Source organism: Rattus norvegicus, chromosome 9, assembly GCF_021556685.1.
Source record: "Rattus norvegicus strain SHRSP/BbbUtx chromosome 9, alternate assembly SHRSP_T2T, whole genome shotgun sequence".
Taxonomy (NCBI): Eukaryota; Metazoa; Chordata; class Mammalia; order Rodentia; family Muridae; genus Rattus; species Rattus norvegicus.
Genome location: NC_141542.1, coordinates 28,440,927 through 28,467,622, shown reverse-complemented (window position 1 = coordinate 28,467,622; position 26,696 = coordinate 28,440,927). Strand labels below are relative to the sequence as shown.

General features: G+C 51.5%; 2 protein-coding genes and 1 long non-coding RNA gene across 16 annotated transcripts in view; 2 read left to right on the top strand and 1 right to left on the bottom strand.

Moving 5' to 3' along the window:
• The first annotated feature begins 9,953 nt into the window (after positions 1-9,953).
• Pgc (progastricsin) lies at positions 9,954-17,802 on the top strand. Of its 11 annotated transcripts, none has more exons than XR_015628466.1 (9): positions 9,954-10,221; positions 11,987-12,146; positions 12,493-12,610; positions 13,490-13,608; positions 14,019-14,218; positions 15,730-15,849; positions 16,325-16,522; positions 17,049-17,221; positions 17,518-17,802. XR_015628466.1 is itself a non-coding variant. In XM_087564752.1 (9 exons), the coding sequence occupies exons 1-9, from the start codon at positions 10,163-10,165 to the stop codon at positions 17,558-17,560; spliced, it is 1,155 nt and encodes a 384-aa protein (XP_087420878.1). In that variant the 5' UTR covers positions 9,954-10,162; the 3' UTR covers positions 17,561-17,802.
• Positions 11,984-15,574, bottom strand: LOC102554309 (uncharacterized). Its single transcript, XR_015629396.1, has 2 exons — positions 13,739-15,574; positions 11,984-13,166 (listed from the first exon to the last, which is right to left on the bottom strand). It is a non-coding gene; the product is annotated as an uncharacterized LOC102554309 (long non-coding RNA).
• A 2,604-nt stretch (positions 17,803-20,406) lies between the features above and the next one.
• The window catches only part of Tfeb (transcription factor EB), a 54,679-nt gene continuing 48,389 nt past the window's right edge, over positions 20,407-26,696 (top strand). For 2 of the 4 annotated variants that reach the window (NM_001432203.1, XM_087565790.1), the window contains exon 1: positions 20,407-20,666. The gene's annotated coding sequence lies outside the window, so the exon portion shown is untranslated. Of the gene's footprint in view, positions 20,667-23,008; positions 23,315-26,696 lie in introns of those variants that run through there. The other 2 variants (XM_087565788.1, XM_087565791.1) reach the window with 1 other exon arrangement.

The window sequence follows — 26,696 nt, the reverse complement described above, 5'->3', positions numbered from 1 at the left end:
GAAGAGGGCATCGGATCCCAAGATGGTTGTGAGCCACCATGTGGTTGCTGGGAATTGAACTCATGACCTCTGGAAGAGCAGTCAGTGCTCTTAACCTCTGAGCCATCTCTCCAGCCCTTGTTTGTTTTTTGAGACAGGGTTTCTCTTGTAACAGCCCTGGCTGTCCTGGACTCACTCTGTAGACCAGGCTGGCCTGAACTCACAGAGATCCTCCTGCCTCCATCTCTCCATCACTGGGATTAAACGTTTGTGTATGCGTAGGGGATGCTGTGCATGTGAATGCCAGTGCCTGAGGAGGTCACAGGCAATGATTTCCTGGAACTGAAGTTACACACGGTTCTGTACCTTCTAGGCAATTGCAGTGTGTGCTTTTAACCACTCTGCCATCTCCCCAGCCTTATCACCACCACCACCACCACCACCACCATCATTAATTGAGACAGGTCTCTATGTAGTCCAGGTTGGCCTGTAACTCATTGTGTGGCAGTCCAGGCTTGCCTTGAACTTAAGATTATTCTCCTGTCTCATATTCTCAAGTGTGGAAATGCTCAGCACTCCCCCCTCTGCCCCCCTCTCAGTAGGGTCTCATTTGGCCTAGGCTGACCTTGAACTGAGGACCTGTTCTGGGCCTACATTAAATTGGAAGGTGAGAACTGACTCCCCAAGTTGTTTTCTCATCTTGACCTATGTGCTGTGCACACAGAGAGATGGATGATAGATAGATAGATAGATAATGTGCACACAGAGAGATGGATGATAGATAGATAGATAGATAGATAGATGATAGGTAGATAGATAGATAACTGATAGATGATAGATAACTGATATAGATGGATAGATAGATAACTGATATAGATGGATGGATAGATAACTGATAGATGAGAGATAACTGATATAGATGGATAGATAGATAACTGATAGATGAGAGATAACTGATATAGATGGGTGGATGAATTAGATAGATAGATAGATAGATAGATAGATAGATAGATAGATAATAAAATATTACAAAAACTGCATTTGGAATTAACAAGTGGTTGAGTGCGGAGGCCAGGTGGGCAGGCCACTCATGGCCACTCAGTTGACAATTCTGATTTTCAAATACTACCTCCTGATTACTGTCTGTACTGCCCAGATCTCAGGGTTGGGGGAGAGGGAATGCTGGTTCCCTCCCAGCTTCTAGACTCCACAGGGCACTATCTTTAGAGGATCAGGAGCTAGAGAAGAAGCTGAGGGGCTGATGGGTCTGCAGTCCATGTGGATATAACATGACCCTCAGCCACATCTCCCTAGGTATTTGGCTGGGCCAGACGGGATGGATGTTTCTGGAACTGTTCCTCCTCCTAGGACTGGCTTAGGAGCAGACACAGAAGTCCAATACTTGCAAGCTCCAGAGTCCCCAACTTTGACTCTCGGTGGCCTGGGTGACTGGCCTAATGATCAGCTAGCTCCTTAGGAGTAAGGAGCTCGGGGCCTTGTTCCTCCCTGAAGTCCTCGTATCTGTTATGTGCGTGTACCACAATGTGTGATAGTAGACCATGGCTGTTCAAAGGGGAGAGAGTCCAGATTACATCACCGGAAGCCTCTGCCTCTACCTTATGAGTGACATCATCTGCAGCAGACCTGAGAGCAGAGACCCCCCACTACTTGGAGTTCTGTAAAGATACACATCCCTTCTGCTTCCCCCTTTCCCTCCCCTCCCCTCCCCTCCTGTCCCCTCCCTTTCCTTCCCCTCCCCCTCCTCTCTTCTCTGCCGTATTCATTACCCAGAGACTGCTGAGCAAGTCTCTACTACTTGAAACCTTATTCTCTTAACTCCAGGACTTATTTTTTGTGTTTGAAATTGAACCTACAGCCTCATTCATGCTTGCTCTGCCACCAAACCATAATCATCTTGGCTACCCACCCCTAACTCCTTCCTTTCTTCCTTTCTTTCTTCCTCCTCCTCCTCTTTTTCTTCTTCTTCTTCTTCTTCTTCTTCTTCTTCTTCTTCTTCTTCTTCTTCTGCTTCTGCTTCTGCTTCTGCTTCTGCTTCTGCTTCTGCTTCTGCTTCTTCTTCTTCTTCTTTTTCTTCCTCCTCCTCCCCTCTTCCTCCTCCTCCCCTCTTCCTCCTCTCTCTTTCTCTTCCTTCTCCTCTCTCCTCTTCCTCCTCCTTCTTTTTATTCCTCCTCCTCCCCCTCTTCCTCCTCTCTCCTTCTCTTCCACCTCCTCCTCTTCCTCTCTCTCTCTCTTCCTCCTCCTCCTCCTCCTCCTCCTCCTCCTCCTCCTCCTTCTACTATCTTGAGACAAGATCTAACTAAGTCACTTAAGCTGGCCTTGAATTCACTCTGGGACTCTTGTTTTCTGAGACAGGGTCTCCTGCGGTCTAGGCTGGCCTCGAACTCTCTATGTAGCTGAGGATGGCCTTGCATTTCTTTTTTTTTTTTTAAGATTTATTTATTTATTATATATAAGCCAGAAGAGGGGATCAGATCTCATTACAGATGGTTGTGAGCCACCATGTGGTTGCTGGGATTTGAACTCAGGACTTTTGGAAGAGCAGACAGTGCTCTTAACCACTGAGCCATCTCTCCAGCCCAGCCTTGCATTTCTGACTCTCCTACCTCCACCTACTTCCCTGTACTGGGATGACAGGCACGAAGTGCTGTATGTACTTAGTTCTGGGGATCCAATCTGGGGCTCTGTTCATGCTCAGCCCTCTGCCAACGGAGCCACATGCCCAGCTGCCTTTGAAGTCCCTGTGCAGGCCACCAAGGCCATGACTTGGTGATTCTTTTGCCCCAGACCTTTACCACTAATGCCTTGCTTAAAATCTTTCTGCCTTCTCAACCTCTGTAATTGTGGCTTCACTGAACTATGTGGCTACACTGCAGAGTTTTCTCATCTAATTTTATATGGGGCTCAGACAGCAAGTGGCTGGTCGGGGCCGAAGAACAGATAGACGGTAGATAGTGGTTTCCAGAGGAGAACATAATGGTAAGGCACGCAGCACGTCCTTTCGTATGCTCAAAGAGAAGCCAATGAGAGTGGATGCAGGGCCTGTGGGGGGTCACCCCAGAAATGTGGACATTTACGACAGTCTTGGCCTCAAAACACCCCTGCCCCACCCAGGGCCTTATTTCCTGAGGACTTAGAACTGAGTGTTCCTGTCTACTCTCTTGAAGGTGTAACCAGGATCTAGTAAGTTCCTATCAGCTGGCCACAGTGGGTGGGTCCAGGAGTAGGTGTCTGATCCAATAGAATCTTCCTAGGAATTGTGATCTCATTTTTTTCTCTAGAAACGAAAATCCTAGCTGCTGCTTGTCCGTGATAGAGAGATGGCAGTTGAAGCCAGGCCGAGCGGCACGTGCCCATAATCTCAGCATCTAGGAGGCTAAGGCAGAAGGAGCATGAATTCAAGGCCAGCCTGGGCTACACAGCAAGACCTTGTCTGAGATACAGATAGAGATTGGGGGAGGAAGCACATGAAGAGGAAGGAGCTACAAAACCTGAATGAGAAACAAAGAAAGCCACGGGAAGGGTGTTTAATCCCCGGCTCTACTTTGATCCCTGGTCCCATCCCTCCTCTCCTTCTGCCGCTGGTCAGCTCCGTGTGGGGCTGAGCTTCCCCATCTACCCAGAGTGCCTCTCTCCAGCAGGGCAATCATCCGTGAGCAATCGTAGTTAATCAATAGACCAGAGGACAAAAACAATCTGTCTTCCTACGTATCTGTTGGTACAGAGATCTCTTTGCAGATTTTTTTTTTTTTTTTTTTTGGTTCTTTTTTTTCGGAGCTGGGGACCGAACCCAGGGCCTTGCGCTTCCTAGGCAAGCGTTCTACCACTGAGCTAAATCCCCAGCCCCCCTCTTTGCAGATGTTTAAGATAGGAACAGATAAAGCTGATTCCTCTGTAGGCATCACCGAGAGGCAGGTGACAAAACAGAGGCAAAGTGCTCTGTGGTCTGCACCTTCGGGGATGTTTTAGCCAGGGAGGAAAAGACCACTTTCCAGCTCAGGTCCAGTTCTCGAATACAGCAGAGACCCAATTAATAAATTCGAAAGCAGTGAGGCAGACAGGAAGTCACCACCAGACAGACACCACAGTGATGACTTGTTGAATCTGGGACCCATTCACAGACGTTAAAGTCAGGAGCGTCTCTGTGAATTCCAGTCCAGCCTAATCTACACAGCGAGTTCCAGGCTAGCTAGGGTGACAGAGTGCGACCCTGTCTTCAAATAACAACAACGAAAGCAAACCAAAAATCAAAGGGGACATCAGCCCTAATGGCTCAAGCTTGTGATTCTAACACTTGGGGAGCAGCAGAAGGACCATCTGTGAGTTCCAGGCTATTTGGGGCAACATAGTGAGCCCCTGCACCCCCTCACCTCAAGCAATAATAAAAATAGTAAAGAAGCTCTTGCAACATTTAAGGAAAAAGTAAAAATCCAAGCAGACACCAGACACTGTAACTAAAAATCCGTGTTATGATCTGCCAGGGACAAGAATTATAAAACCCCGGGGGTAAGCCTAGACACCCCTGCACCCAAGAGAAATTCAGATCCTGGCTCAGTGTCACAGCTAGAGCAAAAGACCCTTGACTGTCTCAGGAAGGGTCCTTCAGCCTCCGCTTGCCTGCCTCTGACCGTGGGAGACTCACTACTCTATGTCTTTGGATGCATTCTAGTGTGGGAGCCCAAGCTATTGATAACAATGGGAAACTGGAAGGAACCCAAACGGATTGGGCCAAGTACTCCTAGCTACCAAAAAGATACAGCAGCATGCAAGCTGGGAAGCCGATAAGGGCTCAGCCTATCTTAATGCATGGAAACGTGTTCCTGTGGCAATCCAACATGATAAGGCCACAACAGACATTGCCTTGGCATGGGGAGTGTGGCTGTGTTAAAACATAAGTGTGAACAGTAAGGACTGCTGGGTAATGTGAAAGGCATAAACGCTACTACTTTAAAGCCACCTTGATTTTTTAAAATCTTTTTTTCCCTCTCTTTTTCGTGATGTTGGTCCTTGAACCCAGGGCCTCAGGGATGCTAGGCAGTCACTCTATCAGTGAGTGACACTCCAGGCCCAGCTTAATTTTCATAAAAACTTATAGATGTATATGGGCATGTGTGTGTGTGTGTGTGTGTGTGTGTGTGTGTATAATTTTAAATGAAACTTATAGTTCCTATTTCTTACTTTAAATTTTTAAAAATATTTTTGTTTATACATTTGGCATGCATAAAGAGTAGAAAACAAACTGTGGGACAATCAGTTCTCTTCTTCCACCATGCAGGACACGGGGGGGGTAAAACTTGGGTCCTTAGGGTTGACAGCAAATGCTTCTATCCCAGTGTTCAGAACTAAAACAAAACAAAAATCCAAGATGTTATTAAAGGACTTGGGAGCTGGGGAGATGGCTCAGTAGATAGCGCAGGATAAAGGATCTAAGCTCGTATCCCCAGAACTCATACAAGAGCCAGGCATGGTGGTGCATACGCCAGGGACGGTGGGGTGGAGAGAGGAGGAACCCAAGGTTTTGCTGGCCAGCCAGGATAGATGAAGTTATGAGCTTTATGTTCAGTGAGAAAACCTGTCTCAAAAGAATAAGGTGAATGGGGTGGCAAGGTGGTACTCAGTTCAGAGTACTTGCTGCTCTTTCCAGAGGACCCAAATTCAGTTCCTAGTATATCATGTTCTGGGAGCCTCACAACCACCTGTTAATCCATGTCCAGTGGACCCAATACCCAATTCTGGCCTCCAGTGGCATAAGAGCCCTTATCGGCTTCCCAACTTGCATGCTGCTGTATCTTTTTGGTAGATAGGAGTACTTGGCCCAATCCATTTGGGGTCCTTCCAGTTTCCCATTGATATCAATAGCTTGGGCTCCCACACTAGAATGCATCCCAAAGACATAGAGTAGTGAGTCTCCCACATAAGCCATGCACTTATATATGCATATAAATGTACAGAAATAACAAAATAAACCTTAGGGAAGTACGGTGGAGAACTTATTGAAGAAATGCACCCTAATTTCAACCTCTGGCTTCCACACATGATTGCACACCTCCTACACACACACACACACACACACACACACACACACACACACACACACAGACTTGCAATGAAGAAGGCTGCAGAAGGGCTGCAGTCTAATGTCTAAGGCCCTGTCTGAGCACAGTGTGAAAGAATAATACAATTGATTAGTGATGTCTGCCAAGGTTGACTTGATTGATTAGTGATGTCTGCCATAGGTAAAGGATAAGCAATGGTTGCCATCCTCCCCACACCCCCATACAAGGTCTCACTATGCAGCTGTGACTGTCCTGCCTGGAACTCACTATGCAGACTGTACTGACCTTGTCCCTGCCTCCCGAGAGCTGGAATTAAAGGTGTGTGTCTCTCTGCCTGGCTTGATGACCATCCAACTCTGGTTGTCATGCTCTAGGAATACTGCCAGCTCCCAGTGTGACTTTGTTTAAGAGGTTGTGTATAGGGAGAGACTCTTTCTGTAAGTTAGAGGTTGTAGAATTTGGGTAAAGTTACTGGGATAGGAAATAAATACCATAAGGAAAAGAAAATCTGTTTTCCACACTGGGTTTTAGAGTAGGCGGGCACCAGGGAGGACTCTGTGGCCTTTGTCTGGGTCTTGAAAGGGGAGGGAGCTTTTACAGGTGGGCTTGCTAAGTGAGAAAACAGCTGGGCTGCTGAGAGACTAGGAAGGACTAGGAAGGGAACGTGAACTCAGGATAGAAACAGGACCACCAGGAAAATGGGGCATGAGGAGAAGCTAAGACCCATTGAAAACTACTACCAACTGTTCATGGTTTCTGGAACCCCAGGCAGGTAGGGGAACATGGGTAAACTGGGAGCTTCTGAAATGAAATGCACCAGGGCAGAGGGAGTGGTGAGATGGCTCAGGGGTAAAAGTACTTGTTGCAAAGCCTGGAGGCCTATGTTCAATCCCTTGGACCCACATGATGAAGGGGAGAAGTGTCCCTAGCAAGTTGTCCTCTGATTGATACACATGAGCTGTGGCACACAGGTGCCCACATATGTAAATGCACATGCAATAAATAAATAAATAAATAAATAAATAAATAAATAAATAAATAAATAAATGTAATTTTGAAAACACTCTGTGGAACAGCTCGTGACTTATCCAAGACTGCTGGATATCCAGCAGGGGGTCAGAGGGAAGAGCTTGGGCTGAAACCAGTGGTTTGGTACCCAATACTACACTGTACAGAGGAAGATGGCCCAGCTGACTTCTGAAGTGTCCTCAGGTCCTACAGATCCATGACACATTAAAAACAAAGTGAGCTTTCTAGGTATTGATCAGGGGGACAGACGAGGGGCAGAGGAGATCTTGGGACATCTGGGAACCCTGAAGTGACTGGCAGAGTTGTTAGAGAGCCAAGCTGGGTACACGGGGCTGTGGAATCCCTGGGGCCTGTCAGCTGAGCAGGGATATCCTGGCCTGCTGCAGGTCAGGAATACTCTAGATGTGGTGGAACTTGGCCTGGAGATTTGACTGACAAGGACTCCTGGAATCCTAGTGGCCAAGGAAAAGTTCCTGAAGGCTGCGGTTGTGGAATCCGGCAGGCCTCACGGGACTTAGAACACTCCATGGCTTGGCGAGCTACCAAAGATTCTCTCACCATCCTTTCCCTGATCCCCAAATCTGGAGATCCCATATCTTATTCCACCAACCCAGACTCCAGTGCATCTCTGAAGACTGTAGGGAAGGAGAACTGAGCTAGCCTTGGAACACAAAAATGCAGAGACCTCCCTATCTGTGCCAGGCCCAGGCAGGCACCTAGTGCCACCTCCCCTTCCCCTCCCTCATCATAGGCTTGGGGAGGCTCCAGGGTTTTGGCTGGGTGGTGGGTAGCAGTTGCCAGAATGGAAAATTCCTACTGGAGAAATAACATACGTGCCTAGTGGATCTGATCCCAGTCCTCTGCCTGGAATGCTACAGTGTGTTAAATCTATACGGGGCCCTGAGTCTGGGGTTAAAGGTGACAGAGCTGGCAGGGGACTTTTTCCACTGACTCCAAATAGAGAGCTTGTTGGTGACCAGGTTGGCGGCCTAGCTAACTCAATGGGAATGGTGTAGCAAAGTTCTCAACCATGTGTCTGCCCTAGCTTAGAGGGCAGGTTAGAGGGATGAAACGGGTGGATGTGGATAAGGGCTTTGGAGAGGGTACTGGGGGAGACAGATTGAGGCTGTTAAAGAGAGGAGAGCCTGGTCTACTGGTTAGACCTGTAATCCTACCTACAGAGTAGGTAGGTAGCACTGAGGCTGGGGGGCAATAAGTTCAAGGCCTGCCTAGGCTACAGAGTGAGTTCAATTCTAGCCTGTGCAAATCAGCAAGTGTCTGTCTCAAAAATAAAAATACTCAGATATAGTCATACACACCTGTAATCCCTGAACCTGGGAAGCTTGGGCAGACAGATGGTTGAGAATTCCAGGCCAACCTGGGCTGCAGAGTGAGTTCCAAGTCAACTTGGTCTATAGCGTGGAGACTTTGTCTCCAACTAAAAAAGTAAAACTAGCCTAGGTCGTGCAAGCCTGGAGACTTTAGCTTAAATCCATCACCCATATAGAGAGCACATGAATGTATGGTCCGCATCTCTAACCCTGGTACTGGAGGACAGAGGCAGACAGAGCCCAGGGACTCACCAGCCTTCGGTTTAGATGAAGCAGCAAGCTCAGGGCTCAGTGAGAGATTCCATGTTTAAAAAACAAGACGAAGGGCCAGCAAAATGGCTCAGTGGGTAAAGGAGCTTGCCACCAAGCCTGAGAATCTGAGTTCCATTCCCAGGACCCACTTGGTAGAAGGAGAGAAAAATAACTCCTGCAGTGGTGACACAGGAGCCCTCCTCCCTGCATCCCTGCTCCCCCTGACCCTTGCCCAGAGTAAAACATTGAAATTTATTTGAAAATTAAAAAAATAAGGTATCGCTTCTCAGCCTTTTGGCTAAGATCAAGTGTAAAAAATAAGGTAGATACACAACCGAAGAAGACATTCTCACACCAGCCTCTGCCTTCTGCATGTACCTGCATAGATGAATGCAGGTGCACATGTATGTGAACACGCACATGCACCACGCGAACACATCCACGAAACAGACTGGGGTGTAGTTCAGAGTTGACTGGCACATATGAGACCCTAGGTTCAACCCCCAAGCCCCCAACCAAATAAAGCTTCCAGGTAGCAACAGAGAGGGAAAAGAGGCAACAGGAGAAACAGCAAGGTGCCGGTGTGGCCCCTCTGTCCACGCCCTGCTCTGAGGATACAGTTCATATAGCCCGTATGGTGTGGTTCTCCTCTGGGAGTGATTCCTGGCTGAAATGCCAAAAGCTTCCCACTCTACTCTGACGTCATCTGCCAGCTCCGGTCTCCGCATCAGTACTGCCACCACAGACTGCTACTACTGCGAACCTAGCCATCAGACTGGTTCTCGGCCCTTTAGCCCCCGACCCTCTGAACTCTAGCTCCCAGAAGCTTAAGGGGGATTGGGAAACAAGACTTAAGTCGGACCTCCAAGTATGTCGCCTGCTGGTGGGTCCTCAAGGACTTGTCTCTGAGGGGAAACAAGCAATGTCTGAAGACATTTTGGTGGCTACAGCCTGGGGTGGAGGTGGGGGTCTGCTCTTGGCATTTAGTGGGGAGATGAGGTTCCTGTTAGCACCCTACAGGGAACAGGACAAGGCCCAGAAACAAAGACTTATTTGTTTCCAAATGACACTAGCCCTAGCTCGAGGAACCAACCATCATGGCCCCTTCTTCAAGCCCAAAGGCCTGTATCGCACCTCTGTTTCCCAAGGCAGTGAGTAATGAATCTTTGCCACTCCACTGTGCGGCTGCTTTGTTCTTCCAATCGCTTTTACCTCCTGGCCTTCCCTGCTTGAATTAAAAAAGTCAATAAGATGAAAAGTGATCTGGTCCTGCTCCAGAAGGAAAAACACACAGAAACCATTGATACACGCAGTCCAAGGGACATCTTGGTTTGGGGCGGGGCGGGAGAGGAGGGTCATGCTTGCCCAGGGGAGTCAGGGGGCTGGGCTAGCTCCTGGCTAATATAAAAGGAAGGCGTCCTGCTCAGATCTTCACTCCACCGCAACGGTTGAGCTCGAAGGGATTTCTTCCTGTGAGACCAGCTGCGAACCGGCATCATGAAGTGGATGGTAGTAGCCTTGCTCTGCCTCCCGCTCTTGGAGGCATCCCTGCTCAGGTGAGACCAGAGAACGGCTCTAGGCTCCGAGAGCCTTACGTGGGAACCTGGAGCCCGGTGCCCGGTGCCCGTGGAGGTGTCAGATCCCCTGGGATAGACATTACAACAGGTTGTAGGTGTTGAGACTTGAAGCCTGCTCTTCTGGGAAAGCAAACAGTGCTTTTTTTTTTTCCGGAGCTGGGGACCAAACCGAGGGCCTTGCGCTTGTTAGGCAAGCGCTCTACCACTGAACTAAATCCCCAACCCGGCAAACAGTGCTTTTTAACCACTGAGCCATGCCTTTAGTCCCTTTGTAGGTATTAATAGTGACCTAGAGAGACTTTGAAGTGGTGGGGAGGATTCATGCAGGTCGTAAGTAATACCCAGGGATTTGAGCATCTGTAAAATTTGATAGCTCGCGATTTCTTTTTTTTTTTTTTAAATTACAACTCAAGTTTCTCGTTTTAAAATTGATCTTGTGTATGTGGGGTGGGGAGGTGAGTGTACATGTGCCACTGAATACATGTGGAGGTCAGAGGACAGATGGCAGGAGTCAGGGCCTCCTTCTACCGTACGGTGCTAGGAACTACACACAAGCCTTCAGGCTTGGCAGCAGCACCTTTCCCTGCTGAGCCCTCTCACCAGGCCTGCGACCTGGTAGTTTCTGGGGTGAAAGGCCAGCGTATCCTCCCATAAGCTTGCGTTTGTGCAACCACAGTAGAGGTGAATGGTGTGGCTCCCGCGAAGGTTTAACCAGAGAAATCCTGAAGTGTAGAGTCCTATGAGAAAGAGGAATTGAGATGGAAAAGGTATAAAAGTAAGAGGAATTCTAGGTTGCGGTGCAAGCGGGTGGATCTACAGAGACCCTGGGCATTGGCAGCTAGGAGCTCTTAGACCACACTTTATGGTGACATGGGCAGAAGCCATGACTCCTAAGCTCTAACTCTGGAACTCCCAAGCTATGGACTGTCCCAAGAGGCACAGGGATGTCCCTAGGCTGTAAAGCTACCAGTAAGTACTATTCCCTTTACCCCATGCTCTGTCACGTGGGCTGGAGGTTGGTGTGGTCTGGTGCTCAGTGCTGGAAGACCACCAAGGGAAAGGATTCTTTGGGCTGAGCCTGTTTCTCTGGCACTATTCAAAAAGTGTCGCAGCATGGGCTGGGATGTGGCTCCATTGGTAGGATGCTTGCCTAGCACCTCTGCCGCTCTGGCTTCAACCCCTGGCCCTCTATAGATTGAGTGTGGTGGCACATGCATAGGAGGTAGAAGAAGGAGGATCAGGAGTTAGAGGTCACTCTCTGATACATATTAAGTCTGAGGCCAGCCTGAGACATGAGCTGATTGTAACAAGAATGATTCTCCAAGTCACCCTCCAGCTCCTGAGGGAGAATTACAGGATGTAGTAGAGCAGGGAGCCTACTCCCTGAGGAGAGAGAGGGAGGGACGGAGGGAGGGAGGGAGAGAGAGAGAGAGAGAGAGAGAGAGAGAGAGAGAGAGAGAATGGAAAGAAGACGGAAGGGGGAAAAGCTAGAAAGAAGCGAGAGTGAGAGATGGGGAGACAGAGAGATGCCACATGCATGGGGGCAGACTGGAAGAGAGACTGAGGCACACAGACAGAGCCAGGAGACAGACAGACAGACAGAGACAGACAGACAGAGACAGAGACAGACAGACAGAGAGAGACAGACACACAGAGACAGAGAGAGACAAAGAGAGAAATAGAAGGAGACAAGGAAGAAAGAAGAAGAAGGCAGGGCCTGGGCCTGACATACAGCCTTCGGCAGGGTCCCCCTGAGGAAAATGAAGAGTATCCGTGAGACCATGAAGGAACAGGGCGTCCTTAAAGACTTTCTGAAGACCCACAAATATGACCCTGGCCAGAAGTACCACTTCGGCAACTTCGGTGACTACAGTGTACTCTATGAGCCCATGGCCTACATGGATGTAAGTCTCAACACCTCGCGGGGAGTCTCTATCCATGCTGCCTTCCTACCCTGGGGTGCACATTCTTCTTCTAGTCTGCTATGGGAAGCTGATGGAAGAGCCTCGGGATGAGGGGCGAAGGTGGGGAGTCCTTTCTGCCTCTGCAGCTGAGCCCACAAAAGAAGCCTTGTGTCTGTCTGAGCATTCCTTGTAGCTTGAGGCAGGTTTTGAGGGGAGAATTGGGCCAGCGGTTTTGGTGTGTTCTGGAGGGCAGCTGCTGGGTCCCTTTCTGTTACTTTTGGAGTTGTTGAGCCCTTGGAGCCCTCAGAACTAAACAGTTTGCCCCGTGACACCCCTACCCCATCAGGCTTCCTACTTCGGTGAGATCAGCATTGGGACTCCACCCCAGAACTTCCTGGTCCTTTTCGACACCGGCTCCTCCAACCTGTGGGTGTCTTCTGTCTACTGCCAGAGCGAGGCCTGCAGTGAGTGCTGGAATGGGGGGCAAAGGGGACAGATACCTCCCTGAGAATGCTGGGAGGAAATCCACTCCTGGAGAGGATGGCGGTGTTTGGCAGTCACATGACAGACATATCCGAGCCACGTCAAGAGGCTGGCCCTGCAGCTGGGTGGCTCCATTGCCTTTCTTGCTAAGCAGTATATACCTTCCCCAGTGCAGGCCCACCTTACCCACTCTGTTATCCCCCCTTACCCATCTCGATCGCCCGGACAATGGCATCCCTTTTTCTCCTGGGAAATGGCTATTCTGTTTTACAACAGTCAATCCCGCCATCTATTCACCCCACATGACCTCACCTCTCATGCTTGCATCATGCATGTCTAAAGGATGGGTTGGAGCAATACTGGATGTGGTCTTGTCCTGCAGTAGTTCGGTCCACGGAAGAGCCTTGGAATCCTATTGCCTCTGGTCCAAGGAGTCTCTCTTTGGTCCTATCTCATGCCACTCAGGATCTTGGTGTAGGCAGCTTCTTGAAGGGGCGGAGGCCGTGGGATAAAGGCGTGCTTAGAGGCCCATTCACCCTAAGGGGGAGTGAGTGGTCACCATTGGTCTGTGCTAGGACTCTTCTGTGACCTAAGACGCAGAAGGAGGTCTAACCAACCCTGTCCAGAGACACAAGCCATAGTCTCAGAGCTCTCCCTGTAAGCCACAGGAGGCTCTCAGGTCACGTGATTCGATGTTGGAAGCCTCAGCTGGTCACCCCTTGACTTGGGGTCCTAAGTAGGGGATGCTAAAACCTCTTGGACTTTAAGCACAGACTGAGGAGGGATGGCACGTTCTGGGCTTGAGAGCACAAAGTCCTCCACTCACCAGCCTGTGCTCTATGCCCTGTCTCTCCTTGTAGCCACACACGCCCGCTTCAACCCCAGCAAGTCCTCCACTTACTACACCGAAGGGCAGACCTTCTCCCTGCAGTACGGCACTGGCAGCCTTACTGGCTTCTTTGGCTATGACACTCTGACCGTGAGTGAGGTTCTCTACTCCTGGCTGGGGGGATGGTAGGAAGATGAGGACCTTAGGCAAAGCCCCTGATATGTGATGGAATCGCTGTTCATAGGACGGGCGTCAGCACAACAAGACCTCGTCCACTCACCTGCTGACCTTCATTTCATGTCAGGAGCCAGGGAAGCCATGATGAACCCTTTGGTTGTGGCCATTTTCCTTCAGGAACATAAGCTCTGCTGAGGAGAGAGGGGTGGGACAGGGGCAGAGATTCTGATACTGTTAGAGCTGGCCCTGGAAAGAGAGTATGGCTCCTGCCAGACTTACCAAGGTGGGGGTGGGGATGAACAAGACGTCTCTGGGGAAAGGGTCTGGAGGAGGGAAGTCTAGTCTGGGTTGTCACTATCCTGTATTTTAACCTCCGTCCCCAGGTCCAAAGCATTCAGGTTCCCAACCAGGAGTTTGGCCTGAGTGAGAATGAGCCTGGTACCAATTTTGTCTATGCCCAATTTGATGGCATCATGGGCCTGGCCTACCCCGGCCTGTCTTCAGGGGGTGCCACCACCGCCTTGCAGGGCATGTTGGGGGAGGGCGCTCTCTCCCAGCCCCTCTTCGGAGTCTACCTTGGCAGGTAAGCAACCGCTCAGCAGGCTCTCAGTCCTTCCGCTACTCGGCTGAGGTTGAGGTTCGATAGTTTGAGGGGTTGGCAGGTTCAGCCATACCTGTTCCGGTTCCTGAATGCTGCGCTCTCCACCCTGTATCTGTTTCCTGTCCACTCCTTTTTATTTTTTTTTCTTTTTTAAACATGTATTTATTTGTGTTAGAGCAGGGGTTGGGATACACTCCACAGTGAGCTTGTGGAGGTCAAAGGACAACTCGCAGGAGTCGGTTCTCTGCTTTTATCGTGTGGGTCCCAGAGATGGAACTCAGCTGCTCCGGCCGCAGGCACCTTTACTTGCTGAACCTTCCTGCCAGTCCGTACAATTGTTCTTTGTCTTTCGTGGATGGGACAAACTCCTACACACACACACACACACACACACACACACACACACACACACACATGGACAGGCACACACATGGACACACACACACACACACACACACACACACACACACACACACCCGCCCCTGCTCAAATCTGCTGGAACTTCCTGTGTCCACCTCCAGCGCCCGCCCCACTGAGGTCCCACTCTGGGGAGACTTTCCATTCCCTATCTCTTTTGTGTGGTAATCTCGCTTCAACTCCTTTGATCTGTTGTTCCGACTGGTCCTGGAGTCTTTGGGGCGAGGCCCAGGATTGACTTCTAACCTGGTGTTACCCTTCCAGCAGAGGTGAGCAGGTGCTGGCTAGGCTTCACCTTTCTTTCCTTCCTTCCTTTTTTCCTTCCTTCCTTCCTTCCTTCCTTCCTTCCTTCCTTCCTTCCTTCCTCTCCTTCCTTCTTTCTTTCTTTCTTTCTTTCTTTCTTTCTTTCTTTCTTTCTTTCTTTCTTCCTTCCTTCCTTCCTTCCTTCTTCCAAGTTAGCTACCTTCTAGAGTGTCCATATGCTTGCTCACCGTGGTTTAAGGCCCTAAATCTGACTTTGTCACCAACTCTGTGGACATACTTTTCACCTGTTTATAGTCACTACACATCACCTTTGGAAGCGCCATCCATCCCTGCTCTTTACCCTTGGCCGGGAGGCTACTAGAACAGTCTTTCCTCCCCCTCCAGACAAGCCCCACTTGTCTGTCCCAAAAGAGAAGTGAACAGCCAGGGTGTGGCGGGCTCCTGGGGGTAGATGGATGGAGGAAAAGGTAGAAGACAGCAAAGTAGCTGGTGGGGTTCGAAAAGTAGCTTCCCTTCCAAGGAGGCCGGGACTCTGAAGGACAGCTTCACTCCAGAGTCTGAAGCACTGAGGATTCTGAGAGGCCCAGACAGGGGCCCATCTGAGAGAAACACATCCCATCTTCAGGAAGCCCTAGACTGAAGGAAACACAGACTGTCCTCAGGGAGCCCCAGTCTGAGGGAGAAAGCCTGTCCCCAGGAAGCCTCCATGGGAAATGAGGGAAGGAGATGTTTTCCTCTGAAAATGGTTAGCGGACCACCACCGGAATTCTTTTGCTGTTCACCCCTACCCTTCTTCCTTTTGTTCTCTGTAGCCAGCAGGGGTCTAACGGTGGGCAGATTGTGTTTGGAGGCGTGGACAAGAACCTCTACACTGGGGAGATCACCTGGGTTCCTGTCACTCAGGAGCTCTACTGGCAGATTACCATTGACGAGTGAGTGTGGTCGGGTCTCAGGGAGCGTCACCTGGTACCTCAGGCACTGCATCCGGGTGGGGGGTGGGAGAGGACCTTCACCAAAGTCACAGCCACCTGTGCAGCAGCATGGAAGCCCAGCTCAATCTGGAGAAGAGGGGGCGAGGCCACACAGGGACAGTCTCAGACGTGAGGGAGGGCCCTGTAGTCCAAGGCTACAGTTTAGAAACTGAGTGTTTCAATGTCCTCGGGACAGCCAGTGGCTCTCTGGCTCTCAGTGTGTCGAGAGCCTTCCTTGAGAATTTGGAAGTAGATCCAGCGGTCATCCAGGTGACCTTGATAGACTCTAGGGTGACTGATGTGAGGTGAGGTGCCCTTACCTTCCTTAAGAACGGCTTGGCCTCTGTATGCACCCGCCTGAGGTGCTGTGGTGGGAAAGCCCCTCTTACTGCCTTGAGCGGGTGGGGACTGAGGCTGCCATCTTCTTACCATTCAGCTTCCTCATTGGCGACCAGGCCTCTGGATGGTGCTCCTCCCAGGGCTGCCAAGGCATTGTAGACACAGGTACCTCTCTGCTCGTCATGCCTGCCCAGTACCTCAGTGAACTTCTGCAGACCATAGGAGCCCAGGAAGGAGAGTACGGAGAGGTGAGTCTGGGAAAGGGGCTCTCTTCCTCTGGGGAGGCGATCCTCGTGTGTGGTATGTGTGTGTGTGTGTGTGTGTGTGTGTGTGTGTGTGTGTGTGTGTTTCTCTTTGGAAACACAAAGGGATCTGAATCCTTGGCTTCCAGGCTTTTAGCCACTGAAGGCACTGGTGGATTAGTGGCCTTGGTAGTGTAGCAAAGCAAGACTTTCTTCTGAGCCAAAGCCACCTTGAAATATGGATTGAACACCGTCCGGGCTTTGAGATTGGAGGAAAATAATTAGAAGATGGGAGCCACACAGATGAGTGACAAGGGACAGCTCTATCATCTACACTTTCCTCACGTCCACATGCTCTCCTGCTCCTCTCAGTCCTAAAGCCAGTGGAGAGTTTGTCTACTACTGAGCCCATTCTCTCGGATTCTGGGCGGGCACTGGCGGGTCACGTGCTCTACAGATCTGTAGGTTAAAGGGCGTTAGCTGAGGGAGGGCAGCAATTCAACCTGAATACTGAGAGTCTGTAAGTCAGGTTTCCCTTGATGCTGTGCCCTCCAAAGCAGACTGTGGGTGAGGGCCTAGGGTGTAGAATGCCCAGGATGTGACACACTCTCCTGAGGGAGCTGTATCAGCCTGGACTGTGTTCCTTTCTGCAGTATTTTGTGAGCTGCGACAGTGTCAGTAGCCTGCCTACCCTCAGTTTCGTCCTCAATGGTGTCCAGTTCCCCCTGTCACCCTCTTCCTACATCATCCAGGTATGTTCTTGTTCCTCTGGGCAGAGCTTACAGAATTTAGAGTGGGTCGGGGAAAGTTATGCTAAGGTTTGAACCCAAGTTGGTCTGTCTTCAAAGCTTACCAGGCTGACCTGCTGCAGGCTCGGAGCAGGGGGAGGGTAGCTATGGAGGAAGCTATGGAGAACCATTGCTAATCGGTCCTCGTTAAGGAGGGTCAGCTGTCCAGTGAGCCCTTCGGATAGTCTTTGTGTTATTCAAGGGCTGAAGTTCAGTCCCCAGGTAAACAAATGGGTGAACATTGTCTTTCTGTTGAACAGGAGGACAACTTCTGCATGGTGGGTCTTGAGAGCATCTCTCTGACCTCTGAGAGTGGCCAGCCCCTCTGGATCCTTGGGGATGTCTTCCTCAGGTCTTACTATGCCATCTTCGACATGGGCAACAACAAGGTGGGCCTTGCCACTTCTGTCTAGACTTGCCCTCTAGACACGCCTGTGCCCTTCTTCCCCTCAGCCTGCCTGCCCCCTCTGTTCCTCCTCTCTGCATCCAGCTTGTCTTTTCCGGACCCTAGACTTGCCCTAATAATAAATAGTCTTCCATATTGACCAGCTGGTTGTGTCATTTGTGTGTAGGGTATGCGGGTGTGGGAGCTGGGTGAAGTTGTCACATTCCTGGGTCTCGGGGAACTGTCAGAGTGGGAGACAGGGCAAGTTCCACTTTGACTGACCTTAGTGGCCACAAGCTTTCCCGGTGGGTCACTCAGATGCCAGTGAAGCAGAGTTTCAAGCCAGGCTTGGCGATTGGCCTGGAACTTGTTCACAGATTCCCTCTGAAGAGATCAAACAGGCAACGGTTCGAGGGGCGTGTGCATGATGGGTGAAGGGAAAATACTCTGTTGAGCCACTTCCCCAAACTTTCCCTCTGGCCTCAAGACCCAGGAATGTCCACCAGCAGTGTATCTGGGGGCGACATGCCACAGGGCAAAGAGTCTGCCTCTTCAACTTTGAACCGATTTTGACTAGACTTTTCTGAAGGATGCTGTATGCGTGCTCATTTATAACTGTCATGGATCCTTGAGGAAGCAAGATCCTATTTCTAGAAAAGCTGCTCATCGGTGACACTGAGGTAGACTGATGTTATTTTTACCCAGTGTGCTAAGTCCCAGGACATGTGTTGGAAGGAGGACTGTCCCTTGGCTGTGGACTGCAGGGCTAGCTTTTCCCCAGGCTTTCTCTAACCAGCTCAGTGACAGGTCTGTCACTGTAGACTTCATCCTTAGGACTATCTTAGGGAGCCCAGAAACTTGGGGTCATGTGATAGGGGGAAGAGGAGCAAGAGAAGGAGAAGAGGAAGAAAAGAAAGAGTGGGGAGGGAGAGAAGGAACGAGAGGAAGCAAAGGATAGGAAGCCGAGAGAAAAAGAGGTGGTGGGAGAAGGAAGGAAAAAAAGGAACCGGAGTTGGGGATTTAGCTCAGTAGTAGAGCGCTTGCCTAGGAAGCACAAGGCCCTGGGTTTGGTCCCCAGCTCCGGAAAAAAAAGAACCAAGGAAAAAAAAAAAAAAAAGGGACCACAAGCTGAGCAATATTCTAGTGCCCGTAGCTTCCAGCAGGAGGGACAGACATGGCGGGCGACTGGAGAACTCTGAGCCGTAAAATGTAGGTTCTGACGCAGGTCCAACTTCTCTTACACTCGGGGGCAGGGACAAAAGGGCAAGATCCAGGTCGTGTGTCACATTCCAAATCGAGACAGGATAGATAGTAGACACTGTGGGCACTTGAGAGTAGAAAGAGTTTTATACCCCATACCTATTGGATGGTCTTTTGTGGGTGGCACAGCGACCGTTTTTTCCACGAAGCATGCAAACATGGAGGGAATTCCATTAGGCGTGTCTGAACAAGCAAGGAGCGGTGACACACGCCTTGAACTCCAGCATTCTCGGAAAGCAGAGGCAGGCAGATCTCGGTTAGATTGAGGGCAGCATAATCATTCAATGAATGCTGGGCCAGCTAGGGTTATTGGTTGAGTCTGTTCTCAACAAAGCAAAACAGTGGTAAAAATAACAATAAACCAGGTTTAAATCCCAAGCACGTGAGTGGGGCCTCAGCACTCTCCCAGACTTTGTCTGGAAATCCCACTAAAAGGACTGTTTTGATTACAGTTAAGATACCCTAACTTCCTTTATAACCTCTTACCTAATCAATTACAACAGTATCAGGTACAGCCCAGGAAACATCCTGTGATCTATTTAAGTGTCTCAGCAGCCCTTTGAAGATAACTTCAGAACTCACCAAAAGAAAGACAGCAATGGTAAAAGACAATGAGGAGCCCTTGCCTAGTTTCTCTGGTGAGCCTACTCTCTCCCTGATCTCAACTTTCTCTTAATCACTTCACACACACACACACACACACACACACACACACACACACACACATATACATACATATATATATATGTGTGTGTGTGGCAGAGTGACACACACACACTTTTAATACCAGCACCTAAGAGGCAGGTGCATCTCTGTGAGTTCGAGGCCAGCCTGTCTACAGAACTAGTTGTAGGACAGCCAAGGCTACACAAAGAAACCCTGTCTTAAAGATATATATATATATATATATATATATATATATATAATATATGAAATTATTATTTAACAAAGAAATCAAGATTCTCCCCAAATGGAAGTTCCTAATGCTTCTGGCAATTATGGGCATGTCTTCTTCTTCTTCTTCTTTTTTTTTTTTTTGGTTCTTTTTTTTTTTTCCCGGAGCTGGGGACCGAACCCAGGGCCTTGCGCTTCCTAGGCAAGCGCTCTACCACTGAGCTAAATCCCCAACCCCTGGGCATGTCTTCTGTTGTACCACCTTTAACAAAAACTAGGAGGGACCACCTGGGATCCTATACTTTTCTCACATTCCTGAAAAAGCAGCTTGCACTTGATCTTTTCATAAGACGTAATAATGTAGTAAGTCCTATAACGGGACATCATGGATAGAAAAGAGAGAGAAAATCTGAAAAGGGAAAAAAGACAGAAAGTCAAAAGTTGACTCCTTGGGAAATCTCGGCCAGCAGAATGAAACTTCAAATCCCGGCGAACCCTGCGTGGCTGCGACGGGGACTACATTTCCCAGCGGGCGCCGCGGTTGGCCTACGGGGGGCGGTCCGCAGGAGGGGCGGGTGCTGCCCTCTGCCGGGCGCAGCGGGAAGTGGGCGCGGAGTGACAGCCGGAGCCCAAGCGCCGGGCGCGGGGCTAGGTGACAGCGGAGGCGGCAGCTGCGGGCGGGACGCAGAGAACGGCGACGGCGCCGACGGCGGCGGGAAGGGCGGACGGGGCGGGCCTGGCTGGTGGCGCGTAGCCCGAGGAGCCCGACAGCGGGCGGCGGGCGAAGCTCGGGGGCCGGGCACCCGAACTTGGGACAAGTTGCCGGAACCTCAGGGCGCCGGCGGCGGACAGATTGACCTTCAGAGCGAGGTGAGTGGGACTAGGGGGCAAGGGGTGCAGGGGGACTGGGGAACGCCAGCGCCGCACTTCCCATCCTGTGGGTGCCTGAGACAGGTGGGGGGGTAGGTGGGGGTACAGACTGGAGCAGGACAGGGTGCACTGCGCCGCCACCCACCCGCAGCCGGTGCAGCCCTGGGTACCCGGCGCGTGGCCCGAGCGATGCAGCTCGCCAGCCGGGGAGCCCCTTGGGCCCCTCCCTTCGGGCCGGGCCGGGGGCCGCCTCCCCGCGACCTTATGTAACCGGGGCGGGAGTGGCCGGGGCGGGCACGGGCCTTCCTGGCCCGGGGAAGCTGAGCGGAGCTGGGGCGGGAGGTGCAGGAGTGAACTTGCAAGAAGTTTTGAGGGACTCCCGGGCTCTGAGCTCGCTCCCCCTCCCCCGATACAACGGGGACGGGGAGGGGGGCTCGGGGGAGGGAAGTCCGAGGCCCGGGGAGGTGTGGGCACCAAGGCCGGCGGGGCCTGGCCCAGCCTGGATGGTCGCGCGGAGTGGGAGGGCCGGAGAGGCGCCACGCCCCGTGGGCTGGGCTGCCAGTGTCCGGGGGTAGTGTGAACGTCCCATCCCTCCCTCCTTCTCCTGTTTGCCTTTCTCCCCTCTGGACCTCTTGCAGAAGACACCTCTGGCTTCAGACCCTGATGTCTCAGGCAGACTTCTCCTCTTGCACTATCCCAGCACCCTAGGGAACCCCAACTCGGGGTCTCACCCTCTGTGCACCTTGCTTTCTGCTTCCTTGAGCTCCCAGTCGTCTGCCCTCCTCCCTCAGCCACACTCTTGGTCCTCAATTCCGGAAAATACGCCCCCTTTTCTCTGTCTACCCCCACACTCGCTAGCTAGTCCAACCCTAGGCTAGCCCGCCCCGCCAGGTCAATGCCTTCGTCTCCCCACCCCCAACTCCGGACCCCGTCGCCTCTTCCGCTCAGCGCCTCCTGGAAGGGAGCTGGCGGATGCCACCTGGGTCCCCGCCCTCGGCCCCCGCTGTGCTCTGGGTTTTGGCTTCACGCACCGCTGCCCGGAGCTGCTTCGGGCTGCGCGAGCAGGTTCGCGCCGCAGCCGCCCGGCGCGCCCCAGCCCCGCGCCCTGGGGAGGAAGGGAGGGCGCCCGCCCGGGTGGGGTTGGTCTGCGCCAGCGCTACCCCGGCCCCCGCCCTGCATTCTGCGCCTGCCCCTCACCGCGACGCCCTTCCCCAACCTGCGTCAGCTCTCGCCTGCCTTGCAGCAGACCATTCAGGGTGACAGTTGCAGGACTAAACTTGAGCGCTCAGTTCGCTGGGGAAGTGTGGGTTCCACTTTCCCGGACCCGGAGTGAGGGGCTGCTTGATGAAGAAGGGAAGTGGAGCCTCTAGGACGTGGCCTGAGGCCCCTTACACCCACCCTGGCCCGGATTCCACTGGCCTAGACTAGGCACTCGGGCTGTTTGGGGGGAGGGGGGGTTGTGTTGTGTTGAGGTGGGGACGGATCTCCAGTTTCCTCTCCGGCGGCCAGGTGCAGATGCTGGCAGATCCGAACGCGGAGGCCTGGCTCGGTGGCCCGCTCCCTCTCGAGCTGCCCGGTGCTCCGCCAGGGAGCCAGTTGCCATCCCTCAGGTGGCAGCCCCAGTCTGGAGAAAGTAAGGCAGCCATAGTGACCCGCCAGCCAGGAGAGGCAGTAAACGGGCTTTCCCCTGCTTCTGGAACTTTTACTGTGCCTCAGTTTCTCTAGGTTCATTTGGTTCCCTTCTTTCAGCTCGCCTCCTAGTTACAGGAGAGCCGCGAAGCAGAGCGTGTGATGAAGGGAAAGGTCTGTTCGAGGGTTCTCCTCTGTGAGAGGAGCCGATGTCCTTACACTTTAGCGGGCCTGGTAAACTGAGTGCTAATTCTCAGACCACCTAGGAGGTGGAGCTGAATGGAGACCCAAATCTCTTGGCTCCGTGGAATGAAGCAAGGGACAACTAAGGTGAACATTGAATCCACTGAGAGCCAACTGTGCATTTTAGGGCTGATGGCCTGGTGACTCAGTCAGAGGTGGGCAGGGAGTGGGCCAGAGACGGCAAGAGTTCATTTAAGTACTGCTGGGGTGTCCAGTGCCCGCCCATCCCATCAGCAGTGAGCCGCCCCCTGCCCCCACCCCATTTCCTGAATGCTGGGAAGTAGGTGGGAGGGGGACCCACCCCTTGCCTGGCTGCCCTTTGAGGGTCTGGCTTCTGGCCCTGATCCCTCCTGGGCTCTGTTTATAGTTGTAATTGCATCGTTAGCCAGGGTTTATAGAGTTACTTAGCACCTGCCCCCACAGGGAGTGGCCCAGCCACCCTTCCCCCTGGCTTCTGTCTCTTCCTTTTCAAAGTCAAGTTGGTTTTTGCAGGCAGCGGGGGTTTCCCCAACCACAGCTGGCATGAGAGCCAGGTTGAGCCTTTGTCCTAGGGATGGAGGGCAGGGGACACTTGGGGCCCAGCATGGGGCTGTCATAGCAATGGCAGTGGGAACCGAGTTGGCCTCCTCTAGTAGGCGGGTGGGGGTAGGGAGCTCAGATTCTCAGAGCTTCCACAAGTATCCCTGTCTCAGGATACAGCCAGCCCGCATGCATGTGTGGTGAAGCCGCCCGTTAGGCTGCTGTGAGGATTAAGGGCAGAGAGAGCCAGGTGTCTGGTGAGTAAGTGGTGGGGTTTGTGTAGTGGATGTGGAACTGTGGAATCAAGTCTTCTTTGTGGCTTCTTTGTGGATGAACTGTGGAGATGGATGTCTCTGATAGAGTCACGCGAGCACAACGCTGTATTCATTAGGATATTAATTCTACCAGAGCAGGACTGTAATAAAACCGAGCTGCAAACACCAGCTGCCAGCATAGAATGTTGTCTCTTTGCATTAAGGTAGGAAACGTTTCCTTATACTGCTTCAGAGGAGTTAAGTTGGAAACCATGCAGCCTGGAAGCAGAGGGCTGGGGTTCTAAGCCAGCCCCAACAGATTCCAAGATCCACATGCCTAATTCCTGAAGAAGACCACATCAGTGGTGGCCAGAGTGTTTTTTATTTTTGTTTTTAAAATTATTTTTATTTAAGTATGTTTGTATGAGACTGTGTGCATGGAGTGCAGTGCCTCTGGAGTCCAGAAGAGGGCATCAGCTCTCCTGCAGCTGGAGTTACAGGCAGCTGTAAGCTGCCACACTGGGTGCTGGCCACTGAGCCCGTCTTGGGGCAGAACAGCAAGAGCTCTTATTCGCTGAGCCCTCTCCCAGGGGTTCACCTTTAGATGGTGTGTGTGGTGGTGGTGGTGGTTGGGGAGCTGGTGGGAGGACTCAGCTCGCAGCAGTTAAGAGCACTGGATGCTCTTCCAGAGGGACTGAAGTTCAGTTCTCAGCATCCACACAGCAGCTCACAACTCCAGTCCTGTGGGATTGGATTCTTCTTCTGCCCTCCCTGGGAACTGTACACATATGGTACACAGACATACATCCAGGCAAACACCAACACGCATAAAATAAAAATTAAAAAAGCAAAAACCATTTATATAAAAAAGATTTTTTAAAAGATTTATTTATTATATATGAGCACACTGTAGCTGTCTTCAGCCACACCAGAAGAGGGCATCAGATCCCATTACAGATGGTTGGGAGCCACCATGTGGCTGCTGGGATTTGAACTCAGAACCTCTGGAAGAGCAGTCAGTGCTCTTAACCGCTGAGCCATCTCTCCAGCCCAGAATTTCTTTTTAAACTGGGAGTATGGTAGGTAGTTTGGGGACCTTATTTTTGCTGCCCAGGGTCTTCTGCCCTGGGGCTACACTTGTCTCCTGGCCTCTTTTCTGAGTGACTGAACCATGTGCCCAGCGGACCACTGGGAGATCCGGTCCTGTAAGGAGATAGGTTTTGACATTCTTCTGGGTATGTGGCCATGGACAACATGCTGTTAAGCCATGGGACACCCTCACAAGCACTTGTTTCATCAGATGTGGAGGAAAGGCAGTGGGAGCTTTGGTTGAGAAAGTCACAAGGTCACAGGACCAGGACCCAGAGACCCCATAGCATCTCCAATTATCTGTGTTGACTCTGTTCAGTTTCCCTTTGCTGAAAGACTAATCCTCGGTGGGGTCCCCTCCAGGAATGACCTGCAACAGGTCTCTGCCTGAGGTCCCAGAACAGCGGCCCGCAGAACAGGAGGGTGAGGGTGACTGATGAACAGAGGACCCGGGGACTGATGGCATTCTGGAATCAAGTGTCCTGCTTTGTCAGGGTTTAACCCCAGCCACCACGCAGCACTGTACTGAGTGTAACTTCGTCTGGGTGAATGTTGGGACTTGGGGCTCTGTCTTGGGAGTCCTAACTGTGCTACTCACCACTATGGGATCCTAGGCTGTTTAGCAACCACTGCCTCTGCTTCCATGACTAAGACGTGTGCACTCTATAAGCTCCACCTAAAGCAAGGGCCAAATGCCCTGCTAGCCAGAATACAGAGCGCTTAAAATGACAGACACACTGAGTCCCCGTGGCTGTTGTCATTTTGCACCTTGAAGTGGGAAGCAGAAGCCTGGATTGCTCCAGGAGGAAGAGAGAACTGTTGAACGCCAGGGATACACATGTAGCAGGGTTGATACATACAGTACTTGCCTAGCGTGCAGGAAGGCCTGGGTTTAGTCCCCAGTTCCAAATACACTGGGCATGGAGGCACATACTTGTAATGGCAGCACTGGAGAAGTAGAGTCAGGAGCAGAGGTTCGAGGTCACCCTCTGCTATCACAGTGAGTTTGAGGTCAGCATGAGAAACTTAGGAGCTTGTCTTTATTTTATTTTATTTTTTAAAGATTTATTTATTTATTATATATAAGTACACTGTAGCTGTCTTCAGATACACCAGAAGAGGGCATCGGGTCTCTTTACAGATGGTTGTGAGCCACCATGTGGTTGCTGGGAATTGAACTCATGACCTCTGGAAGAGCAGTTGGGTGCTCTTAACCACTGAGCCATCTCTCCAGCCCAGGAGCTTGTCTTTAAAAAGAACATCAGTAAGTGGGTGTAGAGACATGGCTCAGTGGTTAGAGACCTCGCTACTCTTCCAGAGGACTGGGTTCTGAGCACCTGTGTTGGGCAGCTCACAACCACCTGTATTTCCAGCTCCAGGGGTCTGACATCCTTTAGCGTCCATGGGCGTACAGACTCTGCCCCACCCCTGGCCAAAGTTGAACACACATGCACATACATTTTTAAAAAGCTAAAGGTTGGCTAAAAGCACTGACTGCTCTTCCAGAGGTCCAAGGTTTTTTCAGACTATAGCCACAGTCCCCGCCACACTCTGCAACCCCATCTCCCACTCCTGGCTTCTCCTCCTCCATTAACTAGGCAGTGCAGGGGATTTGGCAATGCCCGTAGCGAGTGTCTACACCTTCAAGTTCCCTGTGGAACATAGTTCTGCCTCCCCTCTCCTAGGCATGGCTCTTCCCGCCTTCCCTTCCCTCTCCTGCCTGCCCCCCTCTTCCACTCTGCACCAGAGATGCTGCTGTGGTGTTGCCGAGGGCAGAGATAAAGTCCCAGCGATAAGGAAGGGCCGAGACTTATCTCACCCACAGGAAGTGCTTTGCTGTGAAGTGGGTTGGCAGTGAGTGAGATCAGAGGACAGAGCAGAGAGGCAGAAGATCAGACAGGACCATTGTTGTCTCGTTATATATTCCCTTCTGGTGCTGGGTATCAAACCTAGAGCTTCGTGCGTGCTAGACAAGTGAGTGCCAGACCCCTGAGCCCCACCCCCACCAAATGAGGAGGAGAGAAATGAATCTGGCCAGTGCCTTGCCCAGTTTTGCTGGAGGACATTCACCGTGTTGAGAGTTATGATACAGTGGGAGTCCCAAAGTAGGAAGGATTTGATGCTATGGAGAAGAATCCAGAACGCCAGCGTACCCCGTGCGTGCGTGCGTGTGCGCGTGTGCGTGTGCGTGCGTGCGTAAAAAGCGGTGGTCCGGAGGCTCTTGTTTTAGTCCTTCTTCTTTCAAATGCCCCTGCCTTCCCGGTTTCCTGGCTTTCTCCCTCCAAAGTTTTCTCTC

Coding starts and splice junctions, on each gene's coding strand:
- Pgc (XM_087564751.1), top strand. CDS start 10,163: ATGAAGTGGATGGTAGTAGCCTTGCTCTGCCTCCCGCTCTTGGAGGCA. Junction 13,609..14,018: donor TTGGCTATGACACTCTGACC/GTGAGTGAGGTT, acceptor CTCCGTCCCCAG/GTCCAAAGCATTCAGGTTCC. Junction 14,219..15,729: donor TTCGGAGTCTACCTTGGCAG/GTAAGCAACCGC, acceptor TGTTCTCTGTAG/CCAGCAGGGGTCTAACGGTG.